At 36.2% G+C, this 13198-nt stretch overlaps 1 protein-coding gene and 1 pseudogene across 1 annotated transcript; both read right to left on the reverse strand.

The window, feature by feature from the left end:
- Positions 1-765: 765 nt before the first annotated feature.
- Positions 766-1687, reverse strand: LOC119807327 (annotated as a pseudogene).
- A 3576-nt stretch (positions 1688-5263) lies between these two features.
- On the reverse strand, positions 5264-6476 carry LOC119806989 (putative vomeronasal receptor-like protein 4). Its single transcript, XM_038319112.1, has 2 exons — positions 5682-6476; positions 5264-5386 (listed from the first exon to the last, which is right to left on the reverse strand). Exons 1-2 carry the CDS (start codon positions 6474-6476, stop codon positions 5264-5266), a joined length of 918 nt encoding a protein of 305 aa, XP_038175040.1.
- Positions 6477-13198: the final 6722 nt, after the last annotated feature.

Below are 13198 nucleotides of genomic sequence, written 5' to 3' on the forward strand. Positions count from 1 at the left end.
GAAATTGAAGAGGATATCAGGAAATGGAAAAATCTACCACGCTTTTAAATAGGCAGGATTAATATAATAAAAATGACAACTGTACCAAAAGCAATTTACAGGTTCAATGCAATCCCCATCAAACTTCCAAAATAATCATACTAAAACCTCACAAGAACAATACTCAACTCCATATGGAAAAATAAAAAACATAGAACAGCTAGTAAAAATGGCATATCCTGTACTATAAAGGAACTTCCAGAAACATCACCATTCCTGACATCAAGCTCTACTATAGAGCCATAGTCAGAAATACAGCTTGGTATTTTCATAAAAACAGACACATGGACCAATGGAAACAAATTGAATACCCTGATATTAAACCACATACTTATGAATATGGATTTTCGACAAAGAAGCTAAAACTATAAAATGGAAAAAGAAAGCATCTTCAACAAATGATCATGGCATAACTGTATGTCATCATGTAGAACATTGCAAATATATTCGTATTTAACACCATGTACAAGTGAATCAAAGACTTCAACATAAATCTAGGTACACCGAACCTGATACAGAGTTTAAGAAGAATATGTTTTGGAAAAATTAGTTGTAGCTGCACCAGAATGAGGCCTCACAAACATCTGTCTGTCCAGCTCAAGGGGGCGGGGACAATAGCCTCCTCTGAACTTTTGGGTACCAGGAACTCACAATACATACATGCTGAAACAATATTCACAAATATAAAAACAATAAATAAATCATTTAATTAAAAATAAGAAAAAATTATCCCTTTTTAAAAATCTGGTGGTACACAGATTGCATGTCTTTCAGCATATTGATTATTCTGTTAACAGAATTGATTTGCATCAAAGGAGTAATTGTGGGATTGACATTCATCACAAACTTCTGAACGCTCAGTAAGAATGGGCTGTACATCCATAACAGGACTGTGGTAGATGAGATGATGAAGTCCACCCAGTACATGACCAAAAAAAAAAAAAAGCCACCAAAAGCAAGATGGTCTGGATGGCCCTTTTCTCAGGGGATGATCTTGGGTGGCTGGGGATGTGAAGATGCTTGCATTGCCTCTGATGTCTGAACAAGAAAATCACCATGTATGCACTTGTGGCTAGCATAAGTCTATAAAAATACACTTCTGGAGGTTGCCACTGTTAAACTTAATCCTCTGATGTAGGATTCTTCTTCATGGAGAAGAGTGAGCAGAAATTAGTGATTTTCATCTGGTTGGTCAAACTCACATTGGTAAAAGCACCAGTACAGAAGATCCAGTTGCTAATGAATAACAAGTTGAAAGACCAAATAAATAAGAAAGCATAAATCATGTACTTTTAAAGTTAATATCTAAATTTTGCCAACAAAGAGGTATTGTGACTGATAGTGACAGCCTGGAACACACTCAGGAGGCAGGTGATGTAGATGGACAGGGCTCTCATCACCCTGCTAATGTAAAAAGATGTCTTACATTAGAAGTCATTCTCAATATTTAGTGCATCAAATATGTCCAAAAGTCAAATATCCCCTCCAGTGATGATCAGTACTATATGGATGAAGGTCAGTTGAAAGGAGATCATGTCCGTGGTCTTAGGTCTCTGACCTAGGATTATGAAAGTGTAGAAAACAAGGAGAAACATATTGGCCAGGACTCCAAGTCCTGGAAATTAAGGACATTCTTCAATGAGTACATAAGTGGAAATTGTTTTCATCTTAGGAGCATGAAATGAAAAAATGAAATTTATGTCCTGGCAATGCTGAAGTATGTATGGGCAACCCATATATGGTGGTTTGTTGACCTTGTCCATAATAGGTTTCATGGTCTAAGTAGATGAGGATGACTGACCAGGTCTCTTCCTCAAGAGGGCACCAGACCTCATACTAGATGTTTGTGAAAACCTCTTTCATATAAATAAAAAAAAAAAACCAGAGTATTCACCAAACTTGTGATTCACTGGTTACTATGTGTATATCATCATTCTATTTACCTATTTATTCTTAATTAACCTATCATTTATGTTTTGAAGTTCTACATTAGACTTGGCCTATGTTTCTATATATCCTCAATATATCTCCTGGATATACAGCATTCTCAGTCACATCCGACACAGAATGCACACTTTATGTGCCTGTATTGCACCTAGACTTCATGCCTTAGAAATTAATCCTATTGATTTGACTTACATTGCCTCATTTTATAGTTAACACTGAAAACAGTAGTGATTAACATAGTATATTAATCATATTTGTACAACTGATTAAAAATTATGTTGATCTGGAAAAAATCACAAAAGAAATCCAGAAGAGTAAGGTGAGTCAGTTTCATATTTCATAATTTTAATAAACTCCCTTTTATAACTATCCATGGTTTTATTCATAATTCTAATTGAATCCCAGATGATAATTCATGATAATCCAATTATTTTGTCAGCACTATGTCTATCTCAATTCATCTATTTTTATTTTCCTTTTTCAATGAACTTACTACCCCAGAATCTGGAGTTAAAGACAATGCTACAGTTGGAGGTCATTAGTGCACTTTCCATACCATATTAATTTTATATCCATTATTATTATAAATGCTCCTAGATATCTCCCAGTTTACTTCCCATCCATTTAAAACTGGTGTGAACTCTAATTCTGGTTTAAATAACTAAATCCCAGCTATCAAGACAAACATTATTTTTCTTTATTTTTCAAAGTGGGTCAGTGGGGGTGGGCAAATCATTAATATTATGATTCTTTTCAAGTTTTTCATCCAGTCCTTGTTACTTTACCTACCTATGTTGACAACTACAAAGAATAAACTAAACAAAGAGTTAGTTCTTTGAGAAAATCAATGTTATTGACAAATGCTTAGCCAAATTAACTAAAATATAGAGAAGAACAAATTAACTAAATTAGAGATGAAAAGAAGAACATAACAACAGACATTGAGGAAATTCAGAAAATCAAAGATATATCCTTTAGAAACCTGTGTTCAAACACATTGGAAGACTTAAAAGAAGCAGATATTTTTTAAAAATTTATTTATCCATTTATTTTTTAAACCAAGTTTCTTTTTTCATTTTGCATACCAACCTCACTCCCACTCCCTCCCCTCTTCCCTCTTCCTCCACATTACCCTTTCCACCCCCTCATCCACTCCTCAGAGAGGGTAAGGATTCCCTTGGGGAGTTACCAAAGTCGAGCACATTACTTTGAGGCAGGACCAAGGCCCTTCCCACTATATCTAGGCTGAGCTAGGTATCCCTCCAAAGAGACTGGGTTTGAAAAAGGCAGTGCAAACAGTAGGGATAAATCCTGGTCTCACTACCAGTGGCCCCACAGTCTGATCCAGCCTTGAAACTGTCATCCACATTCAGGGTGCCTAATTTGGTCCTATGCTGGTTCCCTCAGTCTCAGGTTGGAGATGATGGGATACCCTTAGCTCAAGTAAGCTGTTTCAGTCGGTATCCCCATTATGGTCTTGACATCTTTGCTTATATTCTCACTCCTCCTACTCTTTGACTGGACTTTGGGAGTTCAGTCCAGTGTCCGCTGTAGATCTCTAAATCAGAAGTAGATAACTTGATCAATAAATTCGACCTTCCAAAGTTAAATCAAGGTTAAATAAGCAAGTTAAACAGACCAATAACCTCAATGGATTAGAAGTAGTAATTATGAGTCTCCCTTCCAAAATATTTAAAAAAGAAAAACCTAGGGCAAGATGGTTTTAGCACAAAATTCTCTGTGACTTCAAAAATTGAGTTAAGCCCATGTCTTGGCCTGTGTTCTGTTGTGTGAAGAGACATCATGAACATGGAAACTCCTATAAAGGAAAGCATTCAATAGGGGCTTGCTTACAGTCCAGAAGATTAGTCCATTATCATCATGGTGGGGAGCATGGTGCCATGAAGACATGGTACTGGAGAAGGCACTGAGAGTTCAGCATCCAGATTCACAGGCAGCAGGAACAGAGAGAGCCACTGGGCCTGGCTTGGGCTTTTGAAACCTCAAAACACACTGCCCCCTTCCCAGTGACACACTTCCTCCAAACACCTAGCCACACTTAGTCAATCAAATAGTATCACTCCTAAAACATTTATATCTATGGGACTCTGGGGGCCATTCTTATTCAAACTATCACTCCACAATATTGCTCAAATTATTCAGTAAATTAAAAAATGAAAGAATACTGCAAATTCTTTTTATGAGTTCCAGTTAACCTGATACATAAACTATATAAAGACCCAAATAAAGAAAGAGGATTCAGATAAGTTTCCCTTATGAACATAGATGCAAAAGTTTATCAATAAAATACCTGTAAACCCAATCCAAGAAAACATCAAACAGATCACCCACTGTGATTAAGTAAACTTCATCCTAGAGATTCAGGAAGATTTAACATACATAAAATGATAAAAATAATAGGCCATATAAACAGACTGAAAGACAAAATATCACAAGACCATCCCATTAGATGAAGAAAAATCCCTTGACAAAATCTAAAACCCTTCATTTGAAAAGTCTTGAAAATATTAGGGATACAAGGTACATAACTAAACATAATAAAGGCAATTTATACCAAGCCCATAGCTAATATCAACTTAAATGGAGAAGCTTAAAGCAATTCAACTAATATCAGAAAGGAGACAAAGATGTACTGTCTCCATACCTATTGAATATAGTAGTTGAAGTATGTCTTAGTTAGAGTTTCTATTGCTGTAAGGAGACACTATGACCATGGAAACTTTTACAATGAAAAATGTTTAATTTGTGTGGCTTGCTTACATCTTCAGAGGTCTAGTCCATTATCAGCATGGCGGGGAGCAACATGGTGCAGTAAAAGCGTACATAGTGCTGGAGAAATAGCTGAAAGCCCTACACCTTACAGAAAAAAGAAAGGTGACTGAGTGTCACACTGAGTGAAACTTGAGTAAAAAAGACTTCAAAGCTCACCCTATATTTACACACTTCCTTCAACACTTATAACCGAATTCCACACCTCCTGATGGTCCCACTCCCCTTGGGATGATGGGGTCCTGATTACATTCAAACTACCACAACCTCTTTATAAAGCAGTAAAATTACTGAAGGAGATTGAGGAGACACAGATAAGAAAGAAGTCATAACATCTTCATTTGCAGATGCTACGGTAGTATGATGCTCTTCTTAGTTTTCAATGTTTCTGCTTTTAGAATTAACTAAACCCCCCACACACATGTTGATGCAATACTTATACAAATATGGAAAAGTAAATAAATCATTTTATTAAAAAAGAGGAAAATTACCCTTTTTGTAAACTCTGGTGACACTTTGATCTCAAGCTTTTCAGAATACTTATTATTCTACTATCAGAACTGATTTGTACCAAAGGACTAATTGTGGGATAGACATTCATGATGAACTTCTTTTTTTTTTTTCTCATGGTTTATTTTTTTTTTATATTTAAACATTTCCATCTCCTTCCCTCCTCCTCCCCCCTCCCTCCCCTCCTTCTCCCCTTTCTCTCCCCTCCTTCTCCCCCTTCCCTCCCTTCCCCTCCACCCATACCTCCCCTCCCTCCCTCTCAAGGCCAAGGAGCCATCAGGGTTCCCCACTCTATGCTAAGACCAAGGTCCTCCCAACTCCCCCCAGGTCCAGGAAGGTGATCGACCAAGCTGAGAAGGCTCCCACAGAGCCCGTCCATGAAGAAGAATCAGAGCCCAGAGCCTAAGAAAGACTGGGTCATACACCCACAATAGGACTGCGGTGGATGAGATGATGAAGTCCACCCAGTACATGACCACAAAGCAAACCACCAGCATCAAGATGGTCTGGGTGGCCCTTTTCTCAGGAGATGCTCTTGGGTGTCTGAGGCTGTGAAGATGCTTGCATTGACTCTGATGTCTGAACAAGATAATTACCATGTATGCACTAGTGGTCAGCATAACTCCTACAAGAAATACATCTCTGGAGATTTTCACTGTTAAAATCAGTGGCCTAATGATGTAGTTCATAGAGAAGAGTGAGCAGAATTTAGTCACCTTCATCTGGTTGGTCTCACTCATGTTGGTAAAAGCTCCAGCATAGAAGATGTGGTTACTAGTGAATGACAAGTTGAACAACCAAATAAATAAAGAAGCATAAATCATGTGTTTTTTTAGTTTATATTTAAATTTTGCCAACAAAGAGGTACTGGGACTGATAGTGACAGCCTGGAACATACTCAGGAGGCCGGTGATGCAGATGGAGAGGCCTCTCATCACCCTGTTTATGTAAAATGTTGTCTTACAATTGAAGTCATTCTCAATGTCCAGTGATTCAAATATGTCTGTAAGCCAAATATCACTTCCAGTGAGGACCAGCACTATGTGGATGAAGGCCAATTGACAGGAGATCAAGTCCGTGGGCTTAGGTCTGTGACATAGGATTGTGAAAGTGTAGAAAATAAGGAGAAACATATTGGCTAGGGTCCCAAGTCCAGCTTGAAAATTGAGGACAATCTTTAATAAGCACATACGTGGAAAGTGTATTCATCTTACATCATATTAGAAGCATATTTCATATATCTGAAAATAATAGAGTATACATCAGACTTATGATTCATTGGTCAGTGTATCTGTATCATCATTCAATTGTCCCTACTTATTCTTGATTAACCTGACTCTTTAACTTTTGATGTTCCTGACTGGACATCTTAGCCCACATTTCTATATAATTCTCCATGTATCTACCTGTGTATGTAGCATACTGCAGATGATAAAGGCATTCACAGTCACATCCTATGCACAATGCACATTTGTGGACCTGCTATTTACCTAGGGATCATGCCTTAGAAATCCAATCCTATTGATTTACATTTCCTCATTTTATAGTTAACAACTAAATCAGTAGTGATGAATAGAGAATATTAGTCACATTTTTACAACCAAATAAAACTTACATTGGTCTGGAAAATATTCACAAAAGAAATCCAAAAGAATGATATGAGTCAGTCTCATGTTGCATAATTTTAATAATTTTAATATGATCTATTTAGCAAGTATATGCTTTCACTCATAATCCTAATTGAAACAGTGATAATTAATGATATTCATGTTATTTTAATCATTAAAATGTCTATCTTTGTTCATATTTTCCTTTTTTATGTTCCATTTTCTATGAAATTTTACATCTCCTGGATCTGGAATTAAAGACATAAATAGAGTTGGGGGCCATTATGGCCCCCTTATTAGTTGCATAGCCATTAATTATGTTTGTAAATAGTCTAAAGTATCTATCAGTTTAGTTCCTAGCTATCAAGGCAAACATTGGTTTTTCTTTTATTGAGGGATGTGAGAAAATGAGTAATAGAATTCCTTATAAATTTTCTCTTCTTGCCTTATGACTTCTCAGCCATCCATATTGTTATTTTACACAAGAACTTCTGATTACCCATTTTCCCTTGATGTAGGCGGGTCTTCTTTCTATGTGTTACTTTCATTGGTTAATTAAGAAACTGCCTTGGCCTTTTAATAGGCCAGCCCCTAGCTGGGTGGAGTAGACAGAACAGAATTCTGGGAGGAAGAAAGCAGAGTCAGGCAGATGCCATGAAGCTCCGGCCTGAGATCAACGTAGGTTAGAATCTTCCTGGTAAGTCAGTACCCTGTGGTGATACACAGATTACTAGATATGGGTTAAAGGAAGATGTGAGAGTTATCCAGTAAGAGGCTAGAGCTATTGGACCAGGCAGTGTTTAAATGAATACAGTTTCCGTGTTATTATTTCTGGGGCTAAGCTAGCCGTGTGGAAGCTGGGCTGGATGAAAAGCAGGCCTGCTTGCCTCATCACTACATTCCCTGTCAGATCAATTGTAATCTGCTTCTCCCCTATACCTTCCTCCCACCATTTGCCATATTTACTTCTGTCCTCTCCTTCCCTAAGGATCTCCCCTTTTCTATTCCCTTCCTGAGATCACTTTTAACTTGCTATATTCCTCTCTAATGCTCCACACACCATCCCAGTCCTTGTTTGTTCTAGACTCTGAAGTTACTACAGGCTACACACTCACACCTGCAGATGTGGAGCTAGGAGCCTTCAACAAGAGAGAACATGCCGCACTAAGACAAACACTATTTTCAACACATTGTGACAAACACAAACTTGCCAAAGATGACCATATAGTTATCCCCTTTTGGAATTTCTGTTTTTTAAAGATATTCTTTCCCATGCACTGAAAATCAAGGGCCCAGTGTTATCATACATCATCAACATACAGACAGTTTTTAAAATTTCAATCAATAGTCTTATCTTTGATGCTTATGTTAGTTATTTGGCTTGGGTACCAATATAATTATTTTGTCAAATTACTATAATTCAGTACTTTCAAACAGTTTTGTGATAAAGAAGTAGAAAGCTATTACATTTGCACAGACTCTTGTGAGAAAAGGAGTGCCCAATTATATTGTCAAGTTCACTTGTATATTTCACACATATAGATGGATGCATACATGTGTGTGCAGAAATAATGGCGAAGTTAGTGTATGAGCCCAGTCTATAACATCCCTATGAATATGACACCATAATTCACACATTTTATATTTGCATTACTTTTGCTCTTAAAAAGCTCAATCTAGTAAAGATGTAGATTCATCTCAATTGCCGGGGCCAAGCATCTGATTCTTTCACCAGCATACATATACAGTAGCTGCACAGTGGTGTTCTGCTTTTTCTAAATTTCCAGGATACAAACTCATAGATGGCTCAGTGGTTAAAACCACATTTTACTCTGCAAAGTATCTGGGTTAGAGTCTCAGCAATGACCTGGTGCTCATAACCATCTGTAACTCTAGTGCTGGGATATCCATTGCCTTTTCTCATTCAGACATGCAAGTGGCACATAGACACACATGCAGGTAAAAAACTCATATATGTAAAACAATATAAATAAATCTGAAATAATAAATATTAAATAAATAGGTATATAAATAAATAAGTAAATTAATGAGTAAATAAATAAATAAATAAATGTCCCAGAATAGTAGTTATTTCATGCCTTGGCCTCCAAACTTAAAGAATGGTAGACCAATTTCATTTACAAAATTGAAAATGTACAAATCATATATGTAAAATAATTTCCATTAATTGTACATCTATAATATATCAATATAACACATGCATTACATATAATATAAATAGATGATATTATCAAGGGAAAGGTAGTAATCTAAAATTTTTCCTTAGCCTAAAGATATATTCTAAAATCTACAAATTTCATATGAATTGATTTTTAAATATCTATGATTTATGGAAATCAAGCATCTCCTAAGTCATCATCTTTCTGTGGAGCTCACTCTGGTTGTGATTTAACCAGAAAAGACCATATCTACTATTGATACAACATATAAATGCAATGAGAAAGGATATTTCTTTTACTTGAAAAAAATAAATTGCAGTGCTGGGGGCTTTATGTTAGTGTCAGTTGCAACATTTTGTTGTCAGTACTAAAACACGAGGTGTGGCCATAAACATTCACAATATGCAGAAGTCATTCACTATTAAATTGACCCAGACCTAGAGACCAAGCAGTCTGCAGACAGCTGTATGAGGAGATGTGCAACAATAAAAACCATGGGCTGCTTCATGGATGCATAGCTAGCTCTACATTCTTACAAGAAAACCACTTTACCCCTTCATTATCACAGTACTTGGTTTTAGAACATCTTTTTTAAAGACTTATAGTGATCTTTGCATTTTTTGTGGAGATTAATAACATAATGAACATAAAAACATAATAGATCAAAAGTATCATTTTCCTTTTTAACTTTTACCATAATTAGTGAGTAATGACCTAAAAGCAGTGTGACTACTCAGAGAGAATATGGAGTGATTGTGTGACTTTCAGATGATGAGATACATGGTGTTGGTTGATATACTGTCCACTGTCAGCAATATTAACAAGTCTTCAGGAATCTCAGGAATATGAGGATCTTAGCCACTCAAATGAGTTTCATGAGCGGATCTTTATGAAATATATAATGCCAGCAGGAACAAATAGTGACTGTGTTTTAATAATGTATTAATTCATAGCTATGGCCTGATATATATAAATAATTAAAATAAATAAATTATTATTTATGAAATTGAATTTAACTCACCAGCAAGTGGAAGCACACAGATGCTCACTAGAACTTTACAGTCTCACACTTTCAAGCCAGTTCCCCTGCGATGAAGCAGCAGGAGCAATGTCACTGCAGAGCCAGTGGGGAAGCAGTCAGACCCAGAGCTTAATCACAGGTCACATGGTGTAAGTCTGGGAGAGATATGAAATGTTCACTGGAAGTGTGTGTGTGTGTGTGTGTGTGTGTGTGTGTGGTGACTACCTGGACCAAGAATAGATCAATTATGTGCTGGGGCTGCTATCATGAATATATGTACAGCAATTGAATGAAAAATGGAGAGTTCTATCAAATACATTCATGAAATAAATGAACTTTAAGGAAAATGGAGAATGTGTGCCCTTTGTTTCTGTGTGACTTATCAGGTCAATGAGGGTCCTGCCTAGTGCATCAGTGCAGACTTTTAGTGTGCATTACACAAAACAGATTGAAAATTCTGTAACACTTGCAAATATAAACTCCTGATTCCATCATTTGGTTTTCATGCTGTTCATATAATCTGTGGCTAACTATTTAATAAGATTCACTGACATAGTTTCTTCCACTTTTAAAAATAATTTTATAATTGTACATTTTCTGATTTCCACTTTAATTTTGTTTTATTTGTGGGTGTGTGAGGTTGGAGGGCTTTCTCAAGCTGTAATTCAGACTTTCTTCAATCAATCTCATGAGGTTCGTGCCTAAGCCTTCAAAGTGCTGCGATCATAGTTGTGTGCCACCATGCCTGCCTTCACTTTCCATGTAATCTCCTGTATACATTAGTAAGTGATATTCCAGCAATATAAAAATGTACTCAAGACATTCAGCAGTTAAACCTAAATTTACTTAGCATTTTTTATGTATGTGTATTTTAATGGGCAATTGTATTTTCTAACTATTATAGGAAACTTTGGGGATTTTGACTTTAAATAATTTTATGCTATTTAGTAATTGAAACATTTTTCCCCTACTAATGAAAAGCTTATTCAATGTTATATTAAATATCAATATAATATATTGAGTATCAATGTTGCAAAGTTCAATTTAGTAGACTTGAAATAGTCTTGCAGTGGTGACACGTGTCTTTAATCCAAGCACTTTTGGAGGTAGAGACAGGTGGATCTCCCTGAGTTCAAGGCCAATCTGTTATACGAAGTGAGTTCCAAGGCAGGCTCCAAAGCTACAGAGAAGCCCTATCTCAAAACAAACAAACAAAAGACACTTGAAATATTAAACTTAATTTATTTTAATTAAAACACTCAATATTCAACTGAAATGTTTCTAGTTAACATTTTTGCAAGGATAACTTTACAAGGATTTAATAAATAAGTGAGGTGAGATTTCCAGACATTTTTTAAACATGCAGAAAAGATTTGCTTTATTAGAAATCACTGTAACTGAGTAAACAAATATATGTAAATATTTTTAAAACCTATTTATACAATGTTAAGGCCATCATATGTTTTAGTAGGATAAGCTAAAACTTTTCTCAGAAATCCTAAGTTATGCAAACTTAACACAACACAAAATTACTATAAAACACTAAAGTAGTTATTTGTTGTATTTTCTGTCTTAAGTTTTATATAAATAAATTCATGGTTCGTTAACTTGAGAAAAGTAGTAAAATAAGAAAAACTAAGTATCATTTAAATGTAATTTAGTATTATAAATGTACTCCAGCAAACAAATTAATGTGTGTTCTCTGCTTTTCACCCTCTAAGTTATTTCAGGTTTTTGTGACAAGAATGGAAAACTAAGACAGTGGGCATTACTAGCTAGACCCATGTTCTCAGAATGATTATAGAACATGCAGGAAAATTAATACTCAAATATGATCACTAAGATATTTCACTTGATGTCACTTTTTACATATGTAATAGTGTACATTCATTGTAAAATTAAAGAATTTCATGACATTTTGATTCAGTATATAATGCCCATTGATTGTCCTCACCCTGTTAGCCTTTCCTGTCTCTCTCTCCACACTTCTGCTAGGCCCTGTCCTCTCCAGTAGCCCCACATTCTACTGTCACACATATTGTAGTCAGAGGTCACAGTAAGTTCAATCTATGTTCTTTTACAAATCATTACACTGATGTGTTACGTCTACAAGCATATGTTTCATTTGCTTATGACACAATATGTTTCAAAAGTAAAATTCTAAGCAGAGCATTCTCTAATCATTTCACTACAGAAAATCCAGATTCACTCACCACCCACTTACAACACTAAATATTAATGAACAAACATACAAAAACACTCACCTGGCCAGGCCTTTGATAAACATCCATGTAGAATGTGGCTCTAAGAGGCAGTTATAAGGAAGAAATGTCATCAGCTCATCTCCCTCTAGAAAAATAATTTTCATGTCATCAGTAGAGGACAGTTCTGACCCTGAAGTTGTTAGAAAGTGCCATCATCAAATGGGAAAGTGAACGTTCCTAATTCCAGGAAAACAGTGCAGTAGGAACAGCTGAGCTCTGGATTTCCCATGTGTGAGCTATTCTCCCTAGACCCTACATGTCTGTGTATATTAGCTGATCCCAGTCCTTGTGAACAAAACAAAAGTAAAATAAAAATATGCCATATAAAAGAAATAGAAAAACATTTTTGCTTCTCTAAGGTATCCGTCCTGCTTCCATAACATTTCTGATAGCTTCCATACTTACTTGACAGTGGCTGTAGAGTCTCATCTAGAAATTAACAGCACTTTTGCTGAAATTAACAAAATGTTCAACCAGCCACATAACCATTGACTTACAGCCTGGCCTGTCTATTGGGTTTGCTGGAGTAAGCATGACCTAGAGATTGAGGGAGTTACCAATCAATGACCTGACCAGCAAAAAACCCATGCCAGGAGTGTAAGATCACCCCTGACACTGTCTGGAGTTTCTGGACCAAGAGCCTGGCTGTCCCAGATACTTCAGATGGAACCAAACATGACAAAAATGTCAATGTAATGATGCCTAATGACATTCTGCTATACACATAGATTGGTGGCCAGCCCAATTGTCATCACACAGGCTTCACTCAACAACAGATGCAGACCCATAGCCAAACTTTAGACAAGAAGAAGAAGGGAGAAGAAGAAGGAGATGTAGAAG

This window comes from Arvicola amphibius, chromosome 2 (genome assembly GCF_903992535.2).
Source record: "Arvicola amphibius chromosome 2, mArvAmp1.2, whole genome shotgun sequence".
Lineage (NCBI taxonomy): Eukaryota > Metazoa > Chordata > Mammalia > Rodentia > Cricetidae > Arvicola > Arvicola amphibius.